We start from the raw sequence: 28,000 nt of genomic DNA on the forward strand, positions 1-28,000 counted from the left end.
TAGTTGTGCCAAACTGAGATAAAGAAAAAGTATGTACAGATATAGTGATTGACCCATCGTGAGAAATAAAATAGTTTTAATATTTTAAATCAATTTTAGGGACCATGCAATATCCCTCTAATTAATTAGTAGTAGTAGAAGAATTTAATAAACGTGTGTAGATGAATATTATTTTATGCATAAATAAAATAAAAAAGAAATCATGAACTTACAGACGTATGGAAGAAACATAATCTAATTAGTCTAATTTAAATAGAAGACTCTAAATTAATTGAATTCATTTCGACAAAACTAGCTAGAACATTAACCATCGATTAATATGTTGATAATTAATAGCACAACTATATTTTAATGCACTAAACTACCTTAGCACCACGTAATTATGTGGTTAGAGTTCATTATTGCTCCTAATCAAGTTAATTAATGTATAGTTATTCACAATTTATATGTACTTGACACGATTACATCTTAATAAGTGATTAATAATAGAATAGTTATTCTATAATTTCTTTATTATTAAGGCCATTCATATGAATTATACTAGTACGATATTTTTCCTATAGCATATTCATAATGTGCTATGAATTTCTGATTCTAGTTACATCTAAATATTTATCACCGAAGTGTTTCATAAATTTCGATTAGTATTATAGTATTTGACATGTTAATCGAAAATTCGATAATATTATTGATATTAATGTTTCAAAAATCTGGTTAAAATTGGAAAATAGGTAGTTCATAGTTATTGCCTATCTTTTTAATGAGACAATATATAAAGGTATCATGCAAGACTGTTATTCTACGATCATGATTAGATAAGTTTAACTTTACTTTTTCTTGAATTCTCTTGTTTTTCTCCTTTTACTTTCTAGAATAATTTTAGAAACTGAACCGAATGAAACTTTTTATTATTATATTTAATTAAATTAAATATGTGAAAAACGACGAAAGGAAATTGGTGGCTGAGGAGAAGAGGATGGATGTAGCATAGTATGATTAACGTGATATCAACTGTCAATTTACAAACTGCAAGAATATCATGAGCCATCACAACTATATTTTTAAGGAAAAAGAAAAGAAAAAAACTTTTTTGTGTGCGTGTGTCTTCACCCTACACGTTAGCCTCCAAATTCTATCTCCAATTAGATCATCCGATCATTCATTCATCTTCGTATTTTATTTCGAATTTAACTTATTATTTGAGACTCCTCTTAATTATTTAAATTTATTTGATTCGATTCGTGTGGATAATTTTCATATATATTTGGATATAAGAATAGTCTTAGACTTACTGGGAGGGGTGTGTTATAATGCTAACTTTTCTTAAATTGTTAACTTGCTAACTTATCAACGTAGTGTATTAAAAATGTCAACACGATCACGTTAAAATGTCAACACATATTTGTGTTAACATTTTAATAAACTATGTTGACATTTAAATATTAATGTCAACACAATGTATTAAAATATCAACTTAAATTTATGTTGACATTTCAGTATCATCGTATTGATATTTTTAATACACTACGTTGATGAGTTAGCAAGATAGCAATTTAAGAAAAGTTAGCAACGGATCACACCCTTACTGGGGAGTGTTATATTGTTAACTCAATACTTAATTGCTAACTACAACTAAATAATAGTCATTAGATATTTAAATTAAGAGCCTAGATCATTAGCCCCGGAATGTCAATACGATCAACAAAAAAAGTCAATAAGGGTATTAAGGTGAATTTACAACAAATTAGTTGTAACTAACTTTTGAAAAAATATCTCATAACTTTAAAACACATATAACTTTATCGATTTAAATTATTTTTTCGCACAACATATATCAAATTAAAGATAATTTCTTAAGGATTCTAACGAGATCTCACTTGCATATGTTCTGATGTCAAAATTTGAAAAAAATTCAAAAATTTTTAATTTTTTTCATACTTCATCAAATGTCAACATATAAAATATGTCGATATAATACATGTAGAATGTCAATATAAGCAATGTGTTAATATTCTCAAGGCATTGTGTTGATATTTTCGAAACACTATATTGACATTTTCATCCAAAACCCTAATTTGGTAGTTTTTTTTTATCTTTTTCGATTTAATTAATAAAAACGAAAATTACACGTGGCAAATTGTGAACCACAGTTCATCACTCCCGTATACTTAGTAGTATTAAATTGATTACCATGCTGCAAAGGTTCATTGTCATAATTCATATGTTATATCTCAATTAAATTTGGATATATCACTTTTGACAATCTAAAGCAACTCGAAGTTTTAGATTTGGAATTATCACTTTTTAGGTGTGAGTCGTGTGAATAATATATGGTGAGCTGAATTGGCCCCTTGTGAATTAGACTCACACCATCCAACCTTTCCTAAATCATCATTTTATTTTAGCATTTAGTGCGTCATATGCTCTCGTTTTTTCTCCTCGTACATATGTTTGCATGTCTCAACTTAACTTCACCTATCAAATAAAATAGATGAAAAAAATATAGTAGGAAAATTGTGAAAGTGTGAGTTTTATTTCCTTTTTATTGGCATGCATGCATTAAAAACTTAACATAGACTTCATCAATATAATTACGTTTGTTTCCATCACATCTTCCTATTAAATGAGTGGGAAATTGGGATTTTGTCGTCAAATCTAATTACCCCTATTTCAAAAAATAAATGTAAAAAATATAAGTAACATTAATTACTTAATCTCTGCCAAGATTATTGACTTATTGTCTATTTTGGTCACCTAATTTGTTTTTAGTAAACTAGTACTAGTATTATCTACTATCAAACATGTCACAAAACCCTGTTAGAATTGAACTAGAAACTGGACTGAGAAGTAACGTAGTTTTATACTATTATTGAGTGAACTACAAAACAGTCCCTGGACTACGCGTTTATCTCGCCCTTAGTTCACGGGCTTTCAAAATATCCCCAGACAATCCTGTACTAAGCGTTTATCTCGAAAATGGTCTTTTTTCACTGTTTTGGGATGAAAATACCCTTTTGAGCATTTGGAAAATTTGATCTTTTTACACTTTTAACATTTTAAATCAGATATTATTTCAGTGATGTACTAAATCTGATATTATTTCAAAATTATCATTCTTCTTCCCTTTACTATCCTTCACTTTGTTTCTTTATTTATTAGATTTAATTTTATAAAATTAAATTTTAAATTTTGATTTTTAAATATCAATAAATTTTTAGTCAACTTCATAATATTTAATCACAAGCAATTATAACAACCGAACGAAGGCTAAATAGAATAGCTTTTATTTTTCCATCATGATTAATCTGTACTTCTTCAATTCAGCTGAATATTATATTAAATAACAAAAATTAATAATTTTAATCAATATTTATAGTGTCCATGAATTAATAGTTTTAATTAAAAAAATTTATTGATATTTAAAAATCAAAATTTAAAATTTAATTTTATAAAATTAAATCTAATATTGAAATAAAGAAACAAAGTGAAGGATGGCAAAAGGGAAGAAGAATGATAATTTTGAAATAATATCAAATTTAGTACATCACTGAAATAATATCAGATTTAAAATGTTAAAAGTGTAAAAAGACCAAATTGCCCAAATGCTCAAAAGGGTATTTTCGACCCAAAACAGTGAAAAAGGACCATTTTCGAGATACACGCTTAGTCCAAAGTTGTCTGAGGATATTTTGAAAGTCCAAGAATTAAGGGCGAGATAAACACACAGTATAAGGACTATTTTCGTAGTTTACTCTATATTATTAGATTCCAATGAAAAAAAGCTCAATAATCAAATTGGGCGGGCCCAAACATCATAGTTTCTTTCTCTATTTAATCATATACATCTTTTTATAGTGAACAACAACAAAAAGTCATTTGATAATAGGATTTACACCTTTTCAATATCGAACTTTTATACTTCCTCTCCCAACTCATGCAATTGATTTCTTTTTGGCTGTTGTTCGGAGAAAATGATATCCCCCGTCTCACTCAAGATGCTCACCTTTCATTTTCAGTTTATCCCACTTAAAATGTCTACTTTATGTATTTGAAAATAAATCACTCACTCTTCTGGCTTCATTAAAATATTCAACTACCTTTTTTCTCTCTACTTAATCCTGTGTGACTCAAGAATGTCCAACCTAACTTCTCCTAAAATCCCGTGTCACTCAAGAATGTGGACATCTTGAGTGTGACGGAGGAAGTAATAAATAACTGAAGTTGAGAGAATGTAAAGTAAGAGAAAGAATAATATAGAAGTCGGATTCCTCTACATTATTCTCTCTCTTGTCTAATTTTCTCTCCACTGTAACTATTTATTATCATTTTCTCGAAATACATGCTGAAAACAAGTCCATCACTCGAGTGGGGACCGAGGGAGTAAGCCATCGGCGGATCCAGGTGGGGTCGGGCGGGGTCGGCCGACCACACCATCGGCCTCGGAGTTCCGCTGGAAAGCTCCTTTCATCAACCTCCGACCCAACGCAGTGAGATTATGAGGAGACTAGCATAGAGAAAAGAAGTGAGGCAGTGGGAGGCGGTTGTCGAGAATGAAGAAATGGAGAGGTTTGAGAAAGTGAAACGAAAATGGGTTTTGCGCAGTGGTTGAGGAGACAAGTTGAAGATGGTGAATACAAAAAGTCTTTCTGCTCATTATTGATTTCTATTCTCTGTATTATTATTTACTCCTAGCAAGCTATAATTGAATACTATAGCATATAGAATTACGTGTATCTGATTAAAATTAATACTCCTACTACTAGATTAAATATCTTGAATTATGTGTATTTGATTGTAAAATAGGCTTTGAATTTTTCTTTCTTTATTTGTATTAGTTCTTTAGAAAATATGTCTCGTCTAATAGTTTCATTTAAGGTTAAATTTATTTTTTATATATCAATATATCATTTTATTTAACTTAAACACATACTTCAATAAATATAAAATAAATACTTCTTAATTTCTTCTAATTTTGATTTTATAATTAAAATTTTCAATATTAATATTCGTATTTATATTCAAATTATTTTTACATTTGTAAAACTTAGGATGTTACAAAAAAAAATTGGGATATTGGTACCTAAGTATTTTGAAATTTCCCAAAAATTTGTTTTTTCTACAAATATTAAACTTGGCATATAATATCACAAATTTAAATAGTTGTCGAATTTTTTCCACCAACTAAAAAACCCAGCTACATTTCATTTGTTATTACATCACATAAGATATGATTACCACTTAAAAATAATAGTGGTGTGTGATTACAAAATCTCTAGATGCCAGATTGGTTATTCATCTCATTTTAATGTAGGAGTAATTAGATTTTGTCGCCGGTGAGAAAAATTCGACAACTATTTAAATTTGTGATATTATAATATGTCAAGTTCAAAGTTCGTGGGAAAAATAAATTTTTGAAATTTTTTGTAATATTAGGCGCCAATATCCCAAAAAAATTATACATGTTGTTTGCATACTATCGGTACTCAGAATAATTATATAAATTAAAATATATATTTATAAAAATAATAATTTAAATAATTATTTTAAACAGTACTATTATTATTTCGTTCGACCCACGATATTTAGTTCCTGGATCCGCCACTGGAGTAAGCTATTTACGCATTTTTTTTTTACTTAAGGCTATTTTCCCATTTCTTTACTTTCTTACGAAAATAGTGTAAAAGTATCTGAAATGTGATAAAATCTAGACTAAAGTCCCAAAATGGTCCCTAACATTTGACCATTTTATCTTTTAGTCCTAAACTTTATCTTTTTGATTTTTTGGTCCTAAACTAACAGATCCGTCAAATATTTAACGGTCAACATGTTTAAGTCTGATTTTGACCCATTTCATTTAGTTTAGAATTTTTTATTTTTCCTAAAATAATAAATTATTATTCTAAAAAGTAAATTAAAAAAAAACTCTTTTTTTCAGATTCTTCTTCTTTCTCGTTCATCTTTGACCGAAGAACCCTAGTAGATCTGGGAGAAACTGGCTCCGGGAAGACGACGCGGATACCGTAATTTCTTAACGAGGCGGGATACACGCACGAAGAATGATCGGATGCACGCAGTTGCGGCGATTGGCGGCCATGAGCGTCGCCGCTAGAGTTGCTCGAGAGAAGGGGGTGAAGCTAGGGCACGAAGTCGAGATGCTCGAGAGAAGGGGGTGAAGCTAGGGCACGAAGTCGGCTACTCGATTCGATTCGAAGACCGCACATCGAAGAATACGGTTCTGAAATACATGACGGATGAAAGATTACTCCACGAATTCCGTCAACAGTTTGCTCAAGGATGTTGCTCGAGCTCGTCCCAATTTCAAATTGCTCATGTCCAGCGCAACTCTTGATGCAGTCAAGTTCAGTGATTACTTCGATTGTGCCCCAATTTTCAACATTTCTTGAAGAAAATTTTCGGTTGAAATACTTTACACCAGGGCACCAGTGCCAGATTACTTGGTTGTTGTTGTTACTACTGCTCTTCAAATTCATGCAACGAAGGAGATTGAAGAGAAAAGATTAGAAATTTAAGAGCAAAAGATTAGAGATTGAGGCTACGGATGTTATTTTTATTTCATTTTGTGTTTTAATATATTTGTTTTGTATTTTAAAATGATAATGTCTAATATAATAATTAAAGATATAATTTGAGAGTTAATAATCATACTTAAAGATGGTAAATGGGTCAAAATCAGACTTAAACATGTTGACCGTTAAATATTTGACGGATCTGTTAGTTTAGCAAAATGATCAAATTTTCATATGTGCAGGACCAAAAAATCAAAAAGATAAAGTTTAGGACCAAAAAGATAAAATGGTCAAATGTTAGGGACCATTTTGGGACTTTAGTCTAAAATCTACCGAAAAGGTGCACATTTTTTTCATAGTTCACTCTTTTTTACTTTTTTTTTGTTTTTTTACATCTTCAACGGTTTTTTCCACCCGACTTTAATTACTTTGCCCCTTCTAATTTTGCAATTTGCATTTATGGTTGTGTATTTTCAAGAAATATTTCCAGGAAATTTCTTACTACAAAGGAAACTGAATTTTCAAGAAACAGCTTATTTCATTTTGAGCTTCTCCAAACTTGAAGAAACATTGATCATTCAGTGTCTAGTGTTTTGAAGTGAATATGAACAAAAGTTATAGAAAAGTTTATGTTATGAATGATATTACTAATAAAAATCATTTGAATGGGCCATGCATATTACAAAAATCTTGCCAAAAAGTGTTTTAGCGGAAGACAAACAGCATGAAAACAACTCACTAATCAGTAATTTGGTACTATATTATATAGATAGTGATTTCGTAGACAAACTCACTAATATTACAACTTTGAAAACATGCACACACACACTATTAAGGCAGGCAGTCAGGATGTCAATTTGTGAGTTAGAGAAGTAATGGGGCATTACTTAGTTCGCTATCTGGTCCACATTCTTTTCTTGCTGTCCTTCTCCTTGATCTCCTGAACTGCTGCGTCTCTTGTCGTCTTCACACGTGCAACGGGCCTCTGCACCGCGATTGATGGCTTCGTCACTCTTGAAACTCCAGCAGCGGCAGGCTTTGGAGGATCTGAACGCCTGCTTTTGTAGCCGCGGTGGTCGCTCACCGGAGGTGGAACTGCACCATTATTCTCAACTTCGCTGTTTCTTGATAATCTCTTCCTCCTGACCTCATGGAGATTGTCATTCTCCTTGGCGTGGTGGTGGCTCACCGAAGGTGGAACTCCAACTTCACTGTTTCTTGATAATCTCTTCCTTCTGACCTCATGGAGATTGTCATTCTCCTTGGCCATAGCAGAGCCGTGACTGCCTCTGCGGTTTGCTAGACTCAAACTTCTTAGAATGCGATGCTCAGTTTCATTTGTCATCTCCTCTCTCACCGGCTGCTGTTCTTGCTCTCTCAGTTTGTCTTCGAGTTCTTTAATCTGCAATAATCACATATAAATAATAATGTTAGCAGTGAACATGCATCCACGGGCTTGTTTCAAGTTAAGAATGTTGTGAGTACCGTTTGCCTCAGGGAGAGACACTCCGCATTTTCATCCCGTTCTGTCAACTTTCTTTCAAGCTCTTTGACCTAACCATGATAGAACTTTCGATTATACATGTGACTTTTCTTCGAAACAATACTGCATGTTTTATTTATGTAAAAACAAGAGCAAGAACCTTATGTTCGAGTGTTTGAGAATTGGACTCAGATTGTTGCATTTGCTCTCTCAACTTGTTCTCAAGATCATTAACCTTAATTTGGTATGTTGTAGAATGCTTTTCGTCTTTCTCTTTCAGCTTGTTCTCCAACTCCACGACCTTCAACAAACACGAGGAAAGGATTAATTTTCAAGATTTCCAAGTTTACCTTACCTGAGCAGAGTGGTAGTAGGCACATAAAAGTCGATATCTCACCTTCTGTTGAAGTCTGGAACACGATTCTTCTTTCCCCTTTAACTTCTCCGAAAGATGTGAAACCTGCTTCTCGGATTGGCATTGCAGTGATGACTTCAACTCTACTTGACCCTCCAACTCTTTTAGTTTTTCCAATTGGGTTTTGTAGAACTGATCCTTTCCCTTAGCTTTACTCTCTAGGTTATGTAGATTTTCTTCAAGCCTTTTCAAGGATTCATCTTTGGACTTACATTCCATTCGTGCTTTCTCAAGCTGCATCAAGAAATAGACGGAATCGAATCAAGAGAATGTTTTTAAAGCATGCATTCATTCTATACTAAATTTGATCTTCTTGAATAGCATACCATAGTTTTCATCTTCTGGAGCTCATTTGTATCAACTTGTTTTCTAGCCGGACCCAACTCGACTCCTCTGACTCGGGTTGCAAAATTAAGCGAACTCAGAGTCTCGCTTAAGTCTTTATCTGAGGGACTAATTTGTACAAACATCAATGTTTTTGAGTCACCACCTGCAAACATGAGAAATACATTTTGTAATTGTACAAGAGAATGGGAAATCTATCCTCGTAGCTATGTGGAGTTTATACAATCTGAGGAACCATTTAAGTTTACCTAATGAATCCTGCAGTAAATGAGTCAGCTTCGAGTTTCTGAAAGTTGCAACGATTAGGCACCGAAGTCAGGTTTCATATATAAAGGTGTAATAACTCTGAGCAAAATGAGAAGGGCTGTCTGTTACTTCATCAACCTGTATGGTATGTGGCTGCTTTTATTTGCAAGAGCAGATATTACGTCTCCAAGAGCAGAGAGCGACCTGTTAATGTTCTGAGCTTCTTTAAGTCGGTCACCTTGCACGTCAGTTTTTGCAAGCCTCTCACTTCCTGCTAAGTCCACAAGCCAAAGTTTGCTTTTCGTGCACTCTCCAGTAATATGATTTTTGCTCCTTACCATAATACATAGCATGCTGAAATGTGTGAAAAGAGAGAGAGAGAGAGAGATGAGACCTTATAGATAACAGGGAAGAAAGAAACTAAAAGTCTGCAAAAGGCATTACCAGTGCGACCGGCTGCTGTGCTCGTTCACATTATTTGATCCAACAGCCCGAGCGCTACTTCCTGCTTGTAGAACATTCCAAACTTGTTGGATATTTTCCACTTTGGCTTCAACAATTCCAGGAATATGATGTGATCCTTCAGAAGCTTGCTTTATCTCCAATCTAGAATTATTCCACAATTAGTATGTTAATTGTGTAACTATACTTTCCAAAATTGTTCAATTTATGAGAAGAAAACAACTAACTTCTTGGATGTTTCTATAGCCAGCAAATCCCTTATCTGTTCATTGTAAACTTCAAGCACACTAACTGAAATGTTGTAAGTGTTTGTTTCAGTTCTCTCATTGGCAATCTTGAACAGTTCTTCCAGGGTCCGATAATTGACTCCTCGATTCTCCTGAGTACCCTCCATTGTGAATGTCTTGCCTGTTCCAGTTTGTCCATACGCAAATATACAAACATTATATCCATCTAAAACCGAAACCACCATGGGCGCAGCATCGGCAAACACATCAACTGCTCATGTAGAAAACAGTAGGTAAGAATTTAGATATTGTGTTAGAATGATATTTTCCTCCAAAACCGAAAAATATAATAGGAAGCGCCCACCTTGATCATCTTTGGGAGTGTAAACGTGATCAAACTTGAAACTCTTTTTGTTGGAGCCATTTGCTGCAATACCAAGATCTCCATCCTTAGCAGCATCAAAGTCCATCACTGATGGACACCCAGCTACGACCTCAGACTTGCTTAAGGGACGGCAACGACAAAAAACCCTGATATTCCCTGATACACAGCTAAATTTTGAGAATAGATTCAAATCTAAGATACATGATAAGAGTTATCACAAGCTAACCTTTGGTCTCCTGCAACTGATTGTGGAGCTTCCGCATCTTCATTTGCTCATCATTGTACTTAAATTTGAGATCTTCACACTGTTCAACTGCATAATGAGTCGGATTATGTTATATGCATATCACATAATAGGTTATTTGATGTTGTTCTAAAGCGTACCAAGTGCCTGAACTGCAAAAACCATTTTATTCAAGTCAGGAATGGAGTCTGCACATTCATGTGCTTCACGAGAAAGCTCCGAATGTTCTTGTTTCATGATCTGCAAAAAAAAATCAGCTTGCTTCATACAATGCAAACGAACTCCAAATAAATGGACAATATATTTTTCTGCACTGTATTAATATGGAAGCGTCGACAAACCTTTACTTTCTGTTCTAAGTCGCTGATCGCCTTGGTCCAAGATTCCTTGTCGTGCTCATACTTGCTTGCAAGGTCCCTAAGCTTCGTGGCTTGCTCCTCTAGAGTTTTGTCTATAAAAAATTTGACAAAATTGGATCACAGAATCTTAAGTGCCACAAATTACCTTAAGTTCAAAAATGTGACAACAATCCTAACCAATTCTTACCTAGGGAGTATGTCTGGAATGTCTTATTGTCAAGGTCCATCCTAACCCTTTGTAGTTGTTCGTTGGTTGCACTCCAAGACATCCACGACTGATAACATTCGTCAGTCTTTTGCTTCAATGTGTCTTTCAACTCTTGTATATCTTTCTCATACTTGGCTACTGATTTTGTTCGTATAGCTTTTTTCTGAAATATCCAAATAGTGCCACTATAAATACCAAGATAATCGAAGGATAGCTTTTTCTGAAATCTACAAACATGTTTATTCACAACATACCTGAGGTGAAGGATATTCTATCTGAGTAGAACAATTTGAACACGTAAAGTACTCATGAGTCGGCTGAGGGACTGCAACCAATGACAAATGCTTGAACATTCATAGTTATCTTCTAAAAATTCCTACCAGATAGAAACATTTAGGTACAGAACAAAATACCTGAGCTTTTAGGTGCTATCCTTACACAGATTCCACTAACTATTGGATTCCCAAATACCCCTTCAAACCTTAACCGAAGAATCCCATCATCCTTAACAGCAGCTCGAGCACCAATGACTTGCAAAGGTTTGTTGAACCCCACAATGGAGAAGATATCAAATTCAGACAAAATCTGCATTGTGAACAAAATTGACTGTAAACTACAGGCACAAATACTTGAAATTTTCTCATGTAAGACAGTGAAAATTGACAAATTCACTTGCCTTTTCGTCTTGCATGAAAACATTGAACACCCTCATTCCTTTGGGGCCATTGACATTAATAATTTCAGAAAAGTGGAGATCGATGAAATAATCCCCTGTCGGAAGATTCTCAAAGCTGTAGCTGAAGTTTCCGAGTCGTGCAGACTGATGAATGAACGAACAGTCTCCACCCTCGGAGATGAAATCCTCTGTTTGAAATGCATCTCCGCCTTCGTAAAAATTGTCTGCCGTAAATTCAACACCCGAGTCTGATTTCAGCGATGTCATGGAACCAGCATTGACAAAGAGCATAATTTCATCTGATCAACAAAGAAATGAGCTTTAGTCAAAAACAACAAACAGTCTAGCAGTCTCAGAAGGCATAAACATGAAGAAAAAAAATGATTTTTCATGAATTTCCCTCTGTTTATATGTTAAAAAAGGGAAGAAGGAAGAGATCTTGAATTTATTCCTCTGCCCTCATCTTCATAGATCTCATTTCCTCATTAAAGAATAGCAAAACAAAAACACTATTTAACATCAGACAAAAAAACAAAGCCACATTTCCCAAATATTTACTTCATAGCAAAAGAGATGTTTCTACAACAAGACCTAGTATTCTTCAGAGAACAAAACCCTAATCTTGATATTGTTTGAAACATTTTCAAAAACATCTAGAAGGCGTACCTGTAGGGCAAGGAACTGTGAAGCCGTTAGGGATTAATCTCGCACAAGAATCCCAAACCATTAGATCAGCCACAGACTCTTCCTTTTCGTCTTCTTCCATGTCTTGAGTCGAATTCTGTGCTTCTCCCAAATCGAAACCGGTGGAAGAATTGCGAATTTCTTGATTGACATTGAATAATTGGAAATCGTCATTTTGTTCCATTTTCGAATTCGGGAATTGGGGTTTTCTGATTTTTGATTAGGGAAAATGGGCGTTTCTTTCTGCAATTTGAGTGCGGCTTTGTCTGTGTTTCGACTGTTTTCGGATGCGTTTGAATTTGGATTCAGTATCTGTTTCAAATTATATGACCGTTACTCTTTCTGAACTAAAGTAGAATTTGAAAAATGGGGAATGATGTGATTAACTAAAATGCAGGGACCGATTAATAAATTAACTTTGGTAGGACCGAATAACTAAAAGATACTACTAATGTTTTTGTTGAAACAAATTGATTTTTAATATCTCCAAAAAAAGTCATTATATACAATCTAATTAAAATAAAATTAAAACATTATCGTGCCTATAATAACAATTTGCATTAGATATTTTTAGTAACAAACATTATAATATAAGACTTATTTGACAATTAAAATTTTGCCATTATTTTATTTTTATGTTGAGATAATAATTATTTACATCATGAAGTGTGATCAAATTCTACTTAATCATATTTTGTATATAAATCGACATATTTTAGTGTTATTAAATAATTTAATAAAAGAAAATAAAATAAATGAAAAAATATCAATATATATTTTATGGAGTAAGTAAAAATTCAACCCTTTTATACGTAAATCTTTTGAAATAAGTAAATGTTAACACAATTATTACAATAATGTAGTTTACAAATAGTATAGTGATAAAGTGAGTTTATATAAGAAATAGATTTTCTTTTCATAAATAGAGATCCATTTATCACTTTGTAAAGGGTATTAGGAAATGGAGTATTTAGATGAGAGTAACTTATTGTAGAAATCTTTTCTCTCATAATGTTATGGTGTATATACTCCAATAAAACAACTATTTTACTAGTATTTTTTTTATGTTGTTTTCCATAACAATGAGTTATACAAATTTCGAAAATCATTCACCTGTAAAAATGTGTACAAAAGGAGCTAGCCTTATTTGTTAAACAATTTTGTGTATACAAGTTTTCATTACAAGTATTTGATTTTGATTTTGTTGGGTTCTACTAACATTTTTGTTTTTCCATTTATTTAAAATTAGTAGTCCACAAAATTTGAAAAAGGAAAAAGATAGAGAATTCAAAAGAAAAGTCATTGATCGGTACAATCTAGTCTAAACCAACGAACAAATCGTTATAACTTTTAAGATTACGAAAAACCTTCCCAACAAACATCGCAGTTCTACACAAAAATGCAATGTTTGAACACATTCTTCATCTCAGCTTCTATTTCTCTTACCAATCCACCAAATTCGCAGGCCAAGAACCCAGCTTTTCACGCCACTTGTAAAATTCGACATTGCGACGAAGGTGTTCGTGAAAATGCCTCAAAGAAGGCGTTTTCTTTACCTCCAAATGTGAATTCCATTATAAGCACGTCCAACCCATTTGTTAAACATTGTGTGAAGCTTCGGCAGAGCTCCTCGCATCGTCATCTTCATGGCATGGTTCTCGTTGTCGGCACTACTCCTCTAAGGTGACTTCATTTTCTCCTCTCAAATTCTTCTTGTCTTTATCAAGATTGCTATTTAGAGTTTTGTTTATTGTTTCCTGTGAAGAAATTCACCAACTGCATTTATCCTATCTATTTGCAAACGATCACAACATAAGCATCTGCAAAGTCTACAATAGCATTTTGTTTAATTCACCAGGTGTTGAATCTATCAACTGTGTTGTTAAAGTGATAAAGGAAGGGGAAAGTCCCAATAATCAAGGACTATTAGACTTAGTTCAACAATGTCAGTGTTCATTGGAAATTGCAGCAGCTTTAATTCGACATTCGGCAAGGATTGTTAGACTTAGTTGAACAATGTCAGTGTTCATTGAAGGTTTTGGGCTTCTTTTGTTTATAAAATTCTAGCATGTGTATGTGCTGCTTGTTAATTTTACCTTGCTTTCATTATTGGTGAGTTTTAGGTGCCTGTAAGAATTTTCCTAGGAGGCTTGCATTCACCCCGGTTTTCTGCACCCTACAAATGAATTTAAAAGAAAGTTAGCGAGGTTATAGTCTAGAGAGTTAGAGGTTATCTTTGTTTATCTTTGTTTCTAGAGTGGTTGACGTTAATGCAGACCATTTCTCAGTTGTGCTCCATTACTACCTATAATTTGGAGGTAGTGCTTTGTTAATGTGAAAATTACATCTTATCTAAGTAGATTTACTGCTCTCATATGTCATTTGTTAATGTGAAAATCTACTTTTTGTTAATGTGAAAATCTACTCAGTTGGAGGTAGTGCTTTGTTAAAGTGAAAATCTACTTTTTGCAGGGAGATTTACAGCTCTCATATGTCAGAAACAGGTAAGCCTATAATTGAATGCTTGTTTGTGGTGGATAACTGTTCTATTCCTGAAGAAATCGATTATAAAGCTGTTCACGTAGTTGAAGTTAGTCCGGAGGTGATAAGAAAAATATCCGGTATCCAGTCTGTTGATTCTGTTGAAGTCATTGCTTTGATGAGAATCCCTTCAAGTTTTCGGATTGTCAACAAGCATGATGAAGATTGCCGAACATTGTTTCCATTTCCACATAGGATTCTAGTTCTCGATGGGATCCAGGTATGCTTCACTAATTACAGACAATCACCTTAATTATGTAACATGACAACAGTAGAAATTTTTCTTGAAAATAAGTAGATTTTTTCATTCTCGATTATTGGCAGGATCCCGGAAACCTAGGCACACTTGTAAGATCTGCAACAGCATTCAGATGGGTAAGGGCTGTTATTTTCATAGAAAAAATTCGAACTTTTTTTCTTCTTTACATGTATTTTGTTCCAACATTTCCCTGTTCAACAGGATGGTGTTTTCCTTCTGCCCGGCTGTTGTGATCCGTTCAACGACAAGGCACTCAGAGCTTGCCGTGGAGCCAGCTTTCAGATTCCGATTGTTTCGGGTAGTTGGGAAAACGTAGGAGACCTCAGAGATGAGTTTCAGATGAGGATGTTGGCCGGCCATCCAGCCAAGGGGGACGACCTGAAACCGGTGATGAAACTTTCTAAAGATCTTGCAGAGTCCATGGAGGATTTGCCGCTGTGCCTGGTATTAGGAAGCGAAGGCGCGGGGCTCTCGCAGTTTAGCCGGAGGGCTTGTGAGCTTGTAAGCATTCCCATGTCTGGAGAATTTGAGTCTCTAAATGTATCAGTAGCTGGTGGGATTTTCATGTATATGTTGCAGCGTCACAAATAGTAAACATGCTTCACTTAATAGTATTACTAAACATCTTTTTTCTTTCTTTCTATAATTAATGTGCAGTGTTAGCCAATGCGATAACGACACAATACACAAGTATGATATTCTGAATATATACTTACACAAACACAACACTGTTTAGAATTGAACAAATATTAGAAACAGGAAGTTGAAATGAATACTTAAATCTGGTTATGTTTCTATTACTTAGCAGTAGTACTTACGACGAGTATTATAAATGTTTGCATGTATGTGGAGTATCAAATAACATAGAATATTAATATTTTTATTTAAACCAACTAATAATTCATTTATTTTATATTTTTTATGTAATTATTTATTATGATACATATAATTATCATCCTCTAAATTTTATCTATACTTTCCTAGTTACTATATTATTACTATAACGCTTATTACTATCGTTATATTATACTCCCTCCGTCCCATGTTACTTGCACTGTTGTTTTTCGGTTCGTCACAAACTCCTTAGACTATTTATAGTTTAAGTTAGAATTAATGCATTTAATTAATATGTTAGTTTAAGTTAAGAGCTCATTTACTAAGTGATGTCTCATTACACTTAAAATTCTAATTTAATTACACTAAAAAATCAATCCCAAATTTACTGCCTAAAATGAAAAGTGCGAGTAACATGGGACGGAGGGAGTAAGATTCAATTTTTTCAATATATTTATTTATTATAGTTTATTATTTACTAAATATATATTTTTATAGCATATATTTAATTTATGTAGCCTAACTATTGATATTAAAGTATCCTTTTGTTTAAACTAACTAATAATTTGTATTCGATTATTCAACCACATACATTTTTTTGAATTAATATAAATTTGGTTTATTTTTATATGTAAAATATTTAATTTTTATTCACACTAACTAACAATTTGTATATTTTATTATATTCACTAAATTTTAATGTTTTATATTTGTATATACTGATTTTTTGTAAGATTAAATGTTTTTGTGATATATTATTGATCATATTTTATCATTTATTATATTGGACACTATATTTTACATTATAAATTGAATTATATATATTTGTAATAGTAAAACGGTTCGACCAGTGATTAAACCGGTCCGTCCGGTTGAACCATGAACCAGTAGCTTCACCACCGGTCCGATTTTTAAAACATTGGTTTTATAATAAAATGTGAGTAGAATTGGTTGGTAAAATGTGGGATCTACTTACTATTTATGATAAATGTGAAATGTGAGTCTTATTGTGGGACATACTGAAATGGAAAAATATGACACATTTGGTAGGACGGAGGTAATAATAGGAGTAGGAATCAATAATATGGAGTTGCAGACGAGAAATAATCCGTGTTGCAGAAGAATGTTTATCCATATTTGGAAAGAAAACATGAGTTTCTATTCTAATTTAGGGAAGAAAGCATTTAGTGGGACCGGTGTTATTAATTTGTGAACAAATGCTTTTAAAAAATTAGTTATATGGGGTGCATGAATAAAATACTCCCTCTGTCCCATAATAATTGTCACTCTCTTAGGTTGGAATGTGGAACTCACTTTTTTTATACTGATTTTATAATAAAATGTGAGTTAAGTGAGTTAGTGGAATGTAATACCTACTTACCATTTATGGTAAAAATGTAGTATGACAATTATTGTGAGACGGACCGAAATGGAAAAGAGTGACAATTATTGTGGGACGAAACGAAATGGAAAAGAGTGACAATTATTATGGGACGGATGGAGTATTATATAAAATATTAGTTGACTAAAAAAACATGTCAACTTTTTAATACTCCCTCCGTCCCATAATAGATGTCACACTTTTCTTTTTAGTTTGTCCCACAAAAGACGTCATATTTCTTCTTTTGTAAAAAGTTCTCTCTCACATCAATTATAAAATTATATTTCCTCTCACCACTTAACACACAAAATAACATCTGCTAAAATCGCATGCCATCTTCCAAGTGTAACATCTAATATGGGACGGAGAGAGTATTAATTAAAGAATTAAAAAATGAAAATTCCAAATGCTCCCATTCGCTACCTATCACTGTTCTTGAATATTGTAAACCCTAATTTGAATTACGCCACACACCGCCGTCAGTTCAAAAAATCTACCCCACCGTTTTTATTTCGAGATTTTCCTCCAGCCTGCTTTTCTAGTCTTCCTCACTCTTCTTTTAATTTTGTATTCTTTCACTTAATCTTGTTCATCGCCTTAGATATACAGATTTTTGCAAATTTATTGTACCTCACTTTGTTTGCAATTGATCATCTAGAAACTAAGTAAACATTAATCATTTTTATCGGTAACTTGTTGTACCAAACATTTAAATATGATAACTCACAATTATCCTTAGCTATCAAACACCAAATCAAAATAAATTAACTGATTGAAACTATGATAACTATCACTACTTATATCATGTCTAGTCGAAACATAACTTAGCTCCCAAACCATGTCTAAATATTCAGGGTATTCGACTTCGCCATGGATACGCCCTACAAAAGTAAATAAAGTATAGGGCTGCGGAAAAATACCGAAATACCAAAATACCGGCCTTATCGTACCGAAAAAATATCAAAAATACCGAACTTTTGTTATACCGTGATTTTCGGTACGGTATAATACCTTACCGAAATCTTTCGGTAAAGTAACGGTATGAATTTTCATATACCGCGGTATAACGCTTCATACCGAAGTTCGGTATGTACCGTAAATTAAGGTATATACCGTAAAATATAAATTTAATAGAATAAAATATATTTTATATATTTTTAAAATTATAAAATTTATTGTGAAATATAAATATAATTATGAATAAAATATATGTAATATATATATATATATATATATTTTTTTTTTTTTTAAAAATATATAAATAATATTCCAAAAACTCGAATTATCTATTTTCATTGATGTTGAAAGTAAGGTATACCGCAAAAGTACGGTATATCAAAAATGAGGTACTGCATCGGTATGGAAATTGGTCATACCCAAAATAAGGTATATCGAAAATTTTGGTAAGGTAAATGTATGATTTGTTCGCATACCGAATTTATGGTAAGGTATACGATATGGTGGTTTCGGTAAGGTATACCGTACCTACCCACCCCTAAATTAAGGTCTACGTGGTTTGATATGTTTGGCTAGATTTTGGTACAAATATATTGGTGGCTAGTTATCAATTTGACACTATTTCAATAAGTTATTCTGCCTCGTTTATAGTGTATACTACTCCCTCCGTCCCACAAGAATATGCACCATTTCTTTTTTTTGCCTGTTTCACAAGATATGCAATTTCTAATTTTGAAAGATATTTTCTCTTCTCTCTAATAGGTGGAACCCATTCTCCACTAACCCTACTTTAATTAGTTTTTCTCTCTATCTCTCTCTTATTTTACAAATTTTAAATTAAAACTCATATCGAATCCAAAGTGCATATATTATTTGGGAACGGACGGAGTATGAGTTTTGATTAGTTAGTCTGACTCGAATTTATTTGGCCAACCAAACTTCAGAAGGAATGTCCGAAACGCTTGTTGCTAGCAATGTAAAAACAAATACTCCAGTATATGATCTAGAACGAAGACAATATTTAAGCATCCTACACAATTGGAAGAAATTGATTGGATTTTGGACACAAGAGGTTAGTGAAGAAATCGACTGAGAACAGATATTTGTCCAGAGTCTCCGTTCAAAAAGAAAACTTCCAGCGGAACATAAGACGACGACGAGGATGCCGTTGCTGAACTGAATCTGTAAGTGGTTGCAGTATTTTAGTGCCCTTAGGACACGGAATGGTCAGAAGGCGATGGCCAGTTCTCATCTGCAAGGACAAAGTAAGGAAATTCCGAACCTTGTAAGTGAATCCAAAGTATTAGTACTATGCATGGTTAATTGAAACTAGATATTAACGTTCGTCTGACAAGGCACATTCATGAAACATGGCGAGACCTTTAAGAGAAAAAGAGTTCAAGACTACGGCAGAGTGTGTTGTTGTATTGTTTCGTGTTCATGTGTATTACACAGTTGCAAAGCTGAGGAAAATGTGAGTTTTATAGAAAATACATGTTGGTTCTTCATGCTATAAATCAATTAGTAGTTGAGATAAAAGCTTCATCATCACTGACTTCATCATAATTATCTACTAGTATTCAAGAGAAAAATATACCTCAACTATTCCTTTCCGTGGTGCATGGATTGCTAGACACAGACAATAATCACTTTTTGTGTGTTCATAATAAGCAGGACGTGAGACAGCTTTATCTTTACTGGCTGGCAAGCATCTCTACAAATAAACAGCTTGCATCACGATATCCCTGGAAAGTAAATTAAGGTTGTATATGTTACATGGTGACGAAGTAGAGAGAACTTGAAGCTCAAACTGGAAACGATAGAGTCGAGAATACAGTTATCTAAAACCCTGGAATATGGCAGGTTTATTGGAAAACATAATAGTGTAATAAAATTGTCAGGTACCTTCCATAAACGCACAACAACAAGGGCCTTAGTGTCTAAGAGCAAAATACGCCCAAGTGAATCGGTATTAGGTAATGGCAGCCAAAGAACCACTAGGTGACAGTGTGAGCTTCTCGCCCTTCCTTGGATGATCTTTCAGACAAGTCAGAGGAGAGGCTGTCACAAAGTGACATTGTCAGAAAAAGTCCAGCAATCATCTTAGATACTAAGATTGTGCAAATAGTTAGTTTGTTTGAGTTGGTCAAGTGGTAGAGTGGTAACGCCTCTGGCCAGGGTTTGAGTCCCTCGTGGCAACGCCTTTAAATTTATATTCATTTGCTCATAAAAAAAATTATGCAAATAGTTTACATTACTATTAGATAAGTATTATCTTCAGTGCAACGAAAATATAGTGATTTGGAGATAGCAGCCAAAATTTACATGCAATTTTCTCACCTCGGGCAAATGGTTGAGATTTAGGTTCTACTTTTTTTGGACTGTTTGGTTCGCTACGCCAGATAAATTTCGAGAGTGAAGCTATTGTTGGAAATGTGGCAGGAACAACTTTTGACAAGATAGCTCCCACAAGTGATCTGATGTTGTCAACCGAAAGCCTTCAGGAAAGTAAAATCAACCAATAGAATTAAGAAACACGAATCAAGGCAATATCAAGTTTAGGTTGAAAGAGGAAAACTCCAAAGGAAATAAGTTAAACATTTCAAAATCTAACTAACCTAAATGCTGATATGACAGCATCATCTCCAATGGTGACTGCACAATAGTAGCGCTGACTTGACTGCCAATAAAATCAGCTGAATTCAAATACTAGAATAAATTCAGAAAATTCCCAGGAAATTACAAAAATGACGGATAGAAACCACCACATTGTGGAAGAAGAACTTCTAACTAGGGAAAGTAGACATTTAAAGGAAGAAACAGAAAACAAGAGACTGAATTTTTGCCTTCATAAGTACTATGCACCGAAGCATAGAATCGGTTTCAGTCATCAACATGATTTGCATATTAAGTCTGATGGAGATTTCAGGCAATACAGGTTTGATTAGGTAACTACCTATTTCCATCAACGGCGGGGGCATGACCCCAGTTATAGAAGCATCAGCACATACTCCATACTTGCTAACGTTCCATAGTTGGTAAGGAAGGCAAGGCTCCTAACTGGGTTACCTGAATTATCCTGAAACGCATTGGAATCCTGATCCCAAAGCCGAGAGTTTGATTCTTGAAACCACTGCTGCAGCAGACTCTGCATTTATAAAAGTTGTGTAAACAACACAATTTGAATGGACATTCATTCATAGAGCAAAGAGAAGAAAAAATCAGGGAAAATCTCTTCTTCACAAAGAACAAACTGGAAATCACTCCAACAAAAGAGAAAATCAGACATAACAAAAGTTCGATGCTCAGTAAACAACAATGATTTGAAGTACCTTAATATCAGATCCATTAAAACGACCAACTACACCAGGCATTGCAATGCAAACCTCCTCTGACGATGTATCGTGAGTCAGATCTTGCTTAATATCACGGACCCTTATCTTAAGAACCTTTGCCGGATTGACAATCTGCAAAGTACACCATCAGCAGAAAATTCAAACAATTTAAGCTTAACTCTTGATAACCATTTATTTCCTCACAAGCTCAATACAAGGTAGACATCAAGCAGAGAGCATGTAACTTCACAATATCATTGATCAAGTGATCATCTGCCTCACTAACGTAAACTACCCAAATAAAAAAGCAGCAAAATACGCACCTTATTTCCAAAGCAAATAATGAGATGTGCTCTAATTTGATCATGTAACTACTAAAATTACACAACATTTCAACAAACAGAAACACATAAACGAGCAAACATCGGCCCAAATCGTCGAAAAACGAATAGCTCATCCAATTATCTACACGGTAAAAAATAAATTCGACAACTAAAGAGCTAAAGTCTGTGAATGAGACCTGTCTGTGGATGAGACGACCTTGGATAGAGAAAATCATAAGATAACCGCAAGAGGTGCCGACGGCGAGAACTCTGATGTCGTCATCGAAGACTAGCCACTCGATGGCGGAGATGTACTCGGCCTCGATCGGGGAGAGCTCAGGCATGATCTTTGCAGCCAGATTTGAATCCATAACGGATCCGACGTTAATCGATTGAGACCAATTGAGGATGAGGATGAGTGAACGGTTGGCGAGAGCGATCGAATTGGTGTCGAGGGCAACAAGGAGATTGGGGCTTTCCACCAGCCATCCTTCCTTTCCGGCGCCGGCTATACATCCGAGCTCCTTTGCCAGAAATTCAGGACATATCACTTCTGACTCGCGTCGTTCTTCCTGTCGAATTTTGGAGTATTATTATTAGTCCCTAATGAATTCTATTAGTCATTTTATATATATTTTTTTTATATTTTATCTACTGTTTTAAAATAAGTTAATTGCAAATTTGGCATTCATATTTAGAGCATCTCTATTAGAAATAGCTCTTCATGCCACATCATCAGGATAAGCAATAGCCTAGCCATAGCCTAGCCACAATAAACAAAATTATAAAAACAAATAATTAACAATCACACAAAATACGAATTAAATTTACAACACAGATACGGGAAAACTCAATAATAATATTGAAATTTAAAAAAGTACATTAATTAAAAAAAGTACATTAATTAAAAAAATTACATTAATCTAAAAAAAACTCCTCCGCCACACACGAGCCCCCCGCCTCCGCCTCACTCCTCGCCGTCACTGCCGCCATTGTCACCGCTATCCGGGACCCCCAAATCTGCAGCATCTGAGCCCGCGACTGAGCCCCCCACCTGTGCTGCGGCAGGATTCAAATCGGCCCGCATACTCACGAGCATTGCATGAAGAAAACTCTTCTCCTCGGGGTCAGTTGTCGCCCTCCATTCAGCTAAGATCTTGTACATCTGAGCTCGCGTTTGTTGACGCGCGAAGAAGAGGAGCTCGACTGTCGACCCGCCAACAGGGGGTGCCGACTGGACCTCCTGGGAGGCCTGGCGAGCCCGTTGCGCCCACCTTTGACCAACCGGGCGAGTGCGGCGAGCAAACGCGGGAGGGGACGAGAACTCCTGTACATCCTCGGGGAGGTCATGGGAACCGCCGCTACTGCCGCCGTTGTAATCACCGGTATAGTTCAGGCGTTGCTTCTTCAGCCAGCCAGCATCGACATCTGCCTGAAACTTCTCGGAGTCCATCAGCACCTCATAGTAGTTCCAGTACGTGAACTCCTTATAAAGCCCGGGCACGGGGAAGGCTTTCTCCGCTATGCTCCTGCAGTCGTCCTCAGTTTGGCCACTGGTCTGCATGCGGAGGGCGTTGGTGTACAAGCCCGAAAATCGGGAGACCCCAGCCCTGATTCGGTCCCACCCCTTTCGGCACTCCTCCCCGCTGCGTGGCCTCCCCTCCGGACAAAATGCCTCGTAGGCTGCTGCTATTTTAGCCCACAAGTTTACGATCCTCTGATTGTTCAAGGCGAGGGGATCATCGCAAACACTCACCCACGCCTTGGACAGCGCGACGTTCTCCGCGTCCGTCCACTTCCTCCTTGTCGGGTTGTCGTCATCAGCCGGCTGCGACGACTCGCCGACTACCCTCTTGCCCTTCCCCTTCTTCTTCTTTGGCGCGCCCCGACCCCACCCTACTCCCCCCGTTTGAACGGGGGTGTTCACATCCCCGAGATCTATCCACAACGCATCATCTGCTGCCAAGGGTACATGTTGTAGTACCCGGCCGTCGGACCCCATCCACCTCCCACGGGTATCACGGGAGTTTGAGATCCGCTCGTCCCTAGAGTAGGCTCGTTGTTGTGCTCCATTTCGCGTTATTGCTCTTGTACAAAAATTAAGATAGATAGAATACTCATTAAAATAAGTGGTGCAACCCTCCATGCCTGAGGTACTATTTTTCCCTATCACTGCGTTTATGCAATTCCTGGAATTCACTGTTTTTTCGGTTTGATTCGATCAATTTCGTCGTTTTCTGCTTTTAGGATGTTGATTACGGCGAAGGTGATAATGCGGAGAAAAGTGTGGTTGTGGAAAGAGAGAGAAATGAGAGTGACGAAGCCGATGTATACCATTTGCCGAAGGTGTTTAGGTTGAACTACGAGGAGATGTTGAAGAGATTTAAGGTGTACGTCTACTCCGTGGGGATCGGAAAACCTATTACCAGACGCCGCGGAAGCTGACTGGAAAAATGCGAGCGAAGGATACTTCTTTCAGAATCTTAGGGATAGTAAATTTGTGACGGATGATCCAGATCGGGCGGATTTGTTCTTCATCCCGATCTCTTGCCATAAGATGCGAGGAAAGGTATGCCGACATTCGTGAATTTTGATCGGGAATCCGGTTGCTTTTAATGCTTGTAAATGGGAAACTGGATATACATAATTTAGTCTATTGAATGCTTTTCTTCAGTAGATCAGTATCTTTTTTGCTAAAAGCGGATCATTCAGCTGCTTCAGATGTTGATTTTCCTACTGCATTTATGTATCTTCACTCTGATGGCGTTCTATTTCAAGAGATATCAGTTTATCTTCTCTTGCCTTGTTTCTTCATTCATTTTTTCCTTTCGTAAGAAATTGTTTATCTAGTTGCCTCCTGAATAAACTGATATTGTTCCTTCTTTTAAATTGTTCCTCAGCATGCTTAATGATCTTGTTATTTGAGTGTGATAGTGTGTGCCATGGTTAAACACCTATCTCCTTCCACTTTAATTGTCACCTTCAGTGCTTATCACCATGGGCTGTTTCATTGCTATAAAAGCAGAGTGCTAATGTGTATTTCACCAGCTCTGCTATTGCTATTATTTTGTTATCTATAGGGACTCAGACTCATGTGAAGAAGGGGTAAAGTTTATGTGCAATTGCTTACCATGTGGTTTGAGTTATTAGGGATGGTTAATTTGAATAGTTTTGCTTGCATTCTTCTTGTGTTCTCTACCTGCAATACTATAAATTTTTAGGGTTTTGGTTGCTGATGTATGTATCTTTTTAAAATAACATGCAGGGTATCTCATATGAGAACATGACTGTAATTGTCCGGGACTATGTGGAGGGATTGATGTCCAAGTACCCATATTGGAATAGAACACTAGGTGCTGATCATTTTTTTGTTACTTGTCATGATGTTGGTGTGAGGGCCACTGAAGGACTCCCAAACCTTATAAAGAACTCGATTCGCGTTGTTTGCTCTCCTAGCTATGATGTTGGGTTTATACCACACAAAGATGTTGCACTCCCTCAAGTTCTTCAGCCCTTTGCCCTTCCTGCTGGAGGAAATGATATAGAGAATAGGTACTTACTTTCAAAATCTGGACCGCTTTATTCTTCCTCACTTCACCTTTTGGTTACTTGCTGCTGTGCTGTTTTCTTAAGGTGCTTGTTGTTGTCTACCTAAATTATCGACTTGACCATGTATAAAATATTTTTTTCAATCTGCTTTTGAGGGTAATAGTATTCAGAAATTTGCTACTAACCTCCTTCGCTGTGAGTGAAATGAGAATGTTTCATGCCTTGAAACCCCATGAGCAAGAAAATAATAAAGGAGACTTTTTTCTGATACTGCTGTTCGGGTGAAATCTGGATTTCTGTTTGTAAACTTTTGGCTGCTAAATTAATCATCATATGTTGCAGGACGACACTCGGTTTCTGGGCAGGGCATAGAAATTCCAAGATTCGTGTCATATTGGCACGGGTATGGGAAAATGATACTGAACTTGACATTTCCAACAACAGAATTACCAGGGCCACTGGGCATCTTGTATATCAAAAGAGATTTTACAGAACAAAATTCTGCATTTGCCCTGGTGGCTCTCAGGTCAATAGTGCCCGTATAGCAGACTATACATTACGGATGCATACCTGGTGAGAACTAATCCTTTCCCATCTCACCAATTCATATCCAATAATAAGTTTAAGTGGTAGTCTGATCTTGATATGCCAATACAATAGCTAAAACCTCGCTAACGCAGAGGCAATAATCCTTCTTGTGACAAATGGGATCATGCATAGAGCAAGTCACTAAAGCTGCTATATTTTCCAGTTTGGTCTTGGTATATAAGATTAGAATGTAGCCGTGCTAAAAAATGGAGATCTAACTATAGAAATGGATATGTAGTAATCTACTGTCAGAAAAGGAGTACGACTCGTACAAGAAATACTTATGCCAAAAAAGAAAAATAAAGAATTTTAGTAACAATATTTGAAGTATACTAAGGATGTGATTTTTTTGGGGTGCATAATGATGCTTTGATTGTTATTAAGCATGAAATATATATTTGTAATTATTCAATGTCCTTCATAACTCTGGTTTGGTCAACTGTGGATTGTTTGTGCAGTGATACTCTCTAATTACTACGACTTGCCTTTCAATGACATATTAAATTGGCATAAATTTGCGGTGGTACTAAAGGAGAAAGATATCTATCAGCTTAAGCAAATCCTGAAGAATATAACACAAGAAGAGTTTGTCAGACTGCACAACAATTTGGTTAAGGTATGGTTCGATTCTCCACAATTCAAGTCTTTCTTCACCTCCCCTATTCTGCACGATTTTGGGTTTGCACCTTGGAGTGTAGAGCATCTGACCGTGTTAATTCTTTATGATGCTCCGTTGTCAGGTCCAAAAGCACTTCCATTGGAACTCGCCTGCTGTCAGTCACGACGCCTTTCATGTGATCATGTATGAGCTGTGGTTGCGACATCATGTTGTCAAGTACTCGCTCAACACATGGCTAGCTTTCGCTGGCTGTGAATATGAAAAACTTGTATATTACCGAGTTGCAATTTGTTCATTCGTTTGTGTGACAATTTATCAAAAATGTTTTGGATCTGCAGATAGAAAAAAAAGAGGGATTGAGTGCGTTTTTGTATCGATACTAAAAATTTAGGTGGGATAGGGGTGCCTAGTACACATGCATATTCTTCCCATTTATTATCTGGAAAATACAGTATGTGTTTATTTTGGTAGATCTTTATGAGATAATGATAGTTGAAGTTGATGTACTATATGTATTTAAAAGACTCAAACTCAAATGCAAGATTTTTGGTTGATTGAATTTTAGTTCTGTGGCCCTTTTGGAGTACTAGTTAGACAGTTGATGTGTGTCATTTGTAAATTACTACTATCTTAAAATGAGAACTTATTAGTTGGCAGCACAAATTACATCAATTGACAACTTTATGATTTTATGCCACTGATTGATATATTTTGTGATTCCAACGAATAAGTTTTCAAATTTCTCATAGAGTTCTCAATTGAACCACTTTCATATTTAATATACATAAAGTTCTTATTGCAATTTTAAATAACTGTGGTTACAAAAGATAATTTTCCAAGAATTGATGGAGCAATGAAATTCTTACTATGTTAATATTTCAGTCGCGATTATGTGTATTGCAATAATTGTAAACCAAATTTTGACGGATATCGACAGTGAAGGGCGGCCATCCATGTTTCTACAAATGGATGGTTAAAAATTGTGGCCGTCCATGTGATGTACACTCCTTTCTTCTTCATTTATGGAGTATTATAAAACCACTAGTCCTGAAACTTAGCCATAGTTCATGCTTTGATTAATTTCAGTATATGTGTCTTGCATAATCAAATTTCAATGGTCTTACCCAATATTTGATGCTAAGAAAAAAATGTGTATTCATTCTTTTCATTGCTTTGTATCTTGATATCTTTTCTTGGAATTTTGATTTTTTGATACTTAATTCTTTCTAGCTTCTCCTCAGTAATCCCTATCGCTACTAGAAGAGGACAAGGTACTCTATAATAATACTAAAAAATTGCAAACATTTTCTGCCGCTAAACTGATTTCTTTTTCACACGAATAAATATTCCTCA

General features: G+C 35.2%; 2 protein-coding genes and 2 pseudogenes across 4 annotated transcripts; 2 read left to right on the forward strand and 2 right to left on the reverse strand.

Moving 5' to 3' along the window:
- Nucleotides 1-7,184: 7,184 nt before the first annotated feature.
- Nucleotides 7,185-12,564, reverse strand: LOC121774127 (kinesin-like protein KIN-14R). Its single transcript, XM_042171045.1, has 18 exons — nucleotides 12,244-12,564; nucleotides 11,578-11,876; nucleotides 11,315-11,486; nucleotides 11,156-11,226; nucleotides 10,881-11,064; nucleotides 10,676-10,785; nucleotides 10,475-10,574; nucleotides 10,317-10,403; nucleotides 10,070-10,246; nucleotides 9,706-9,976; nucleotides 9,461-9,622; nucleotides 9,155-9,370; nucleotides 9,019-9,056; nucleotides 8,752-8,915; nucleotides 8,408-8,659; nucleotides 8,171-8,311; nucleotides 8,013-8,081; nucleotides 7,185-7,929 (listed from the first exon to the last, which is right to left on the reverse strand). Exons 1-18 carry the CDS (start codon nucleotides 12,443-12,445, stop codon nucleotides 7,423-7,425), a joined length of 3,222 nt encoding a protein of 1,073 aa, XP_042026979.1. The 5' UTR covers nucleotides 12,446-12,564; the 3' UTR covers nucleotides 7,185-7,422.
- Nucleotides 12,565-13,363: 799 nt separating this feature from the next.
- LOC121773583 (uncharacterized tRNA/rRNA methyltransferase slr1673-like) lies at nucleotides 13,364-15,698 on the forward strand. Of its 3 annotated transcripts, none has more exons than XM_042170473.1 (5): nucleotides 13,364-13,944; nucleotides 14,734-14,765; nucleotides 14,835-15,022; nucleotides 15,127-15,177; nucleotides 15,263-15,698. In XM_042170473.1, exons 1-5 carry the CDS (start codon nucleotides 13,661-13,663, stop codon nucleotides 15,650-15,652), a joined length of 945 nt encoding a protein of 314 aa, XP_042026407.1. In that variant the 5' UTR covers nucleotides 13,364-13,660; the 3' UTR covers nucleotides 15,653-15,698. The 3 variants fall into 3 exon arrangements, with proteins under 3 accessions (XP_042026407.1, XP_042026408.1, XP_042026406.1); XM_042170474.1 differs by having other exon boundaries at nucleotides 13,365-13,944; nucleotides 14,847-15,022; XM_042170472.1 differs by having other exon boundaries at nucleotides 13,374-13,944; nucleotides 14,734-15,022.
- A 3,655-nt stretch (nucleotides 15,699-19,353) lies between these two features.
- Nucleotides 19,354-22,472, reverse strand: LOC121774269 (annotated as a pseudogene).
- Nucleotides 22,473-24,035: 1,563 nt separating this feature from the next.
- On the forward strand, nucleotides 24,036-27,211 carry LOC121774270 (annotated as a pseudogene).
- The last annotated feature ends 789 nt before the right edge of the window (nucleotides 27,212-28,000 follow it).

Source organism: Salvia splendens, chromosome 17 (genome assembly GCF_004379255.2).
Source record: "Salvia splendens isolate huo1 chromosome 17, SspV2, whole genome shotgun sequence".
Taxonomy (NCBI): Eukaryota; Viridiplantae; Streptophyta; class Magnoliopsida; order Lamiales; family Lamiaceae; genus Salvia; species Salvia splendens.

What these genes read in the sequence shown, in the direction of transcription:
- LOC121774127 (XM_042171045.1), bottom strand. Translation starts at nt 12,445, where the DNA reads ATGGAACAAAATGACGATTTCCAATTATTCAATGTCAATCAAGAAATT. An exon ending in TTTTCATGCAAGACGAAAAG is followed by an intron (nt 11,487 to 11,577) that starts GCAAGTGAATTT and finishes TTCACAATGCAG; the next exon opens with ATTTTGTCTGAATTTGATAT. An exon ending in AGCAGCCACATACCATACAG is followed by an intron (nt 9,057 to 9,154) that starts GTTGATGAAGTA and finishes TGCAACTTTCAG; the next exon opens with AAACTCGAAGCTGACTCATT.
- LOC121773583 (XM_042170472.1), top strand. Translation starts at nt 13,661, where the DNA reads ATGCAATGTTTGAACACATTCTTCATCTCAGCTTCTATTTCTCTTACC. An exon ending in GTCGGCACTACTCCTCTAAG is followed by an intron (nt 13,945 to 14,733) that starts GTGACTTCATTT and finishes TACTTTTTGCAG; the next exon opens with GGAGATTTACAGCTCTCATA. An exon ending in CTGCAACAGCATTCAGATGG is followed by an intron (nt 15,178 to 15,262) that starts GTAAGGGCTGTT and finishes CCTGTTCAACAG; the next exon opens with GATGGTGTTTTCCTTCTGCC.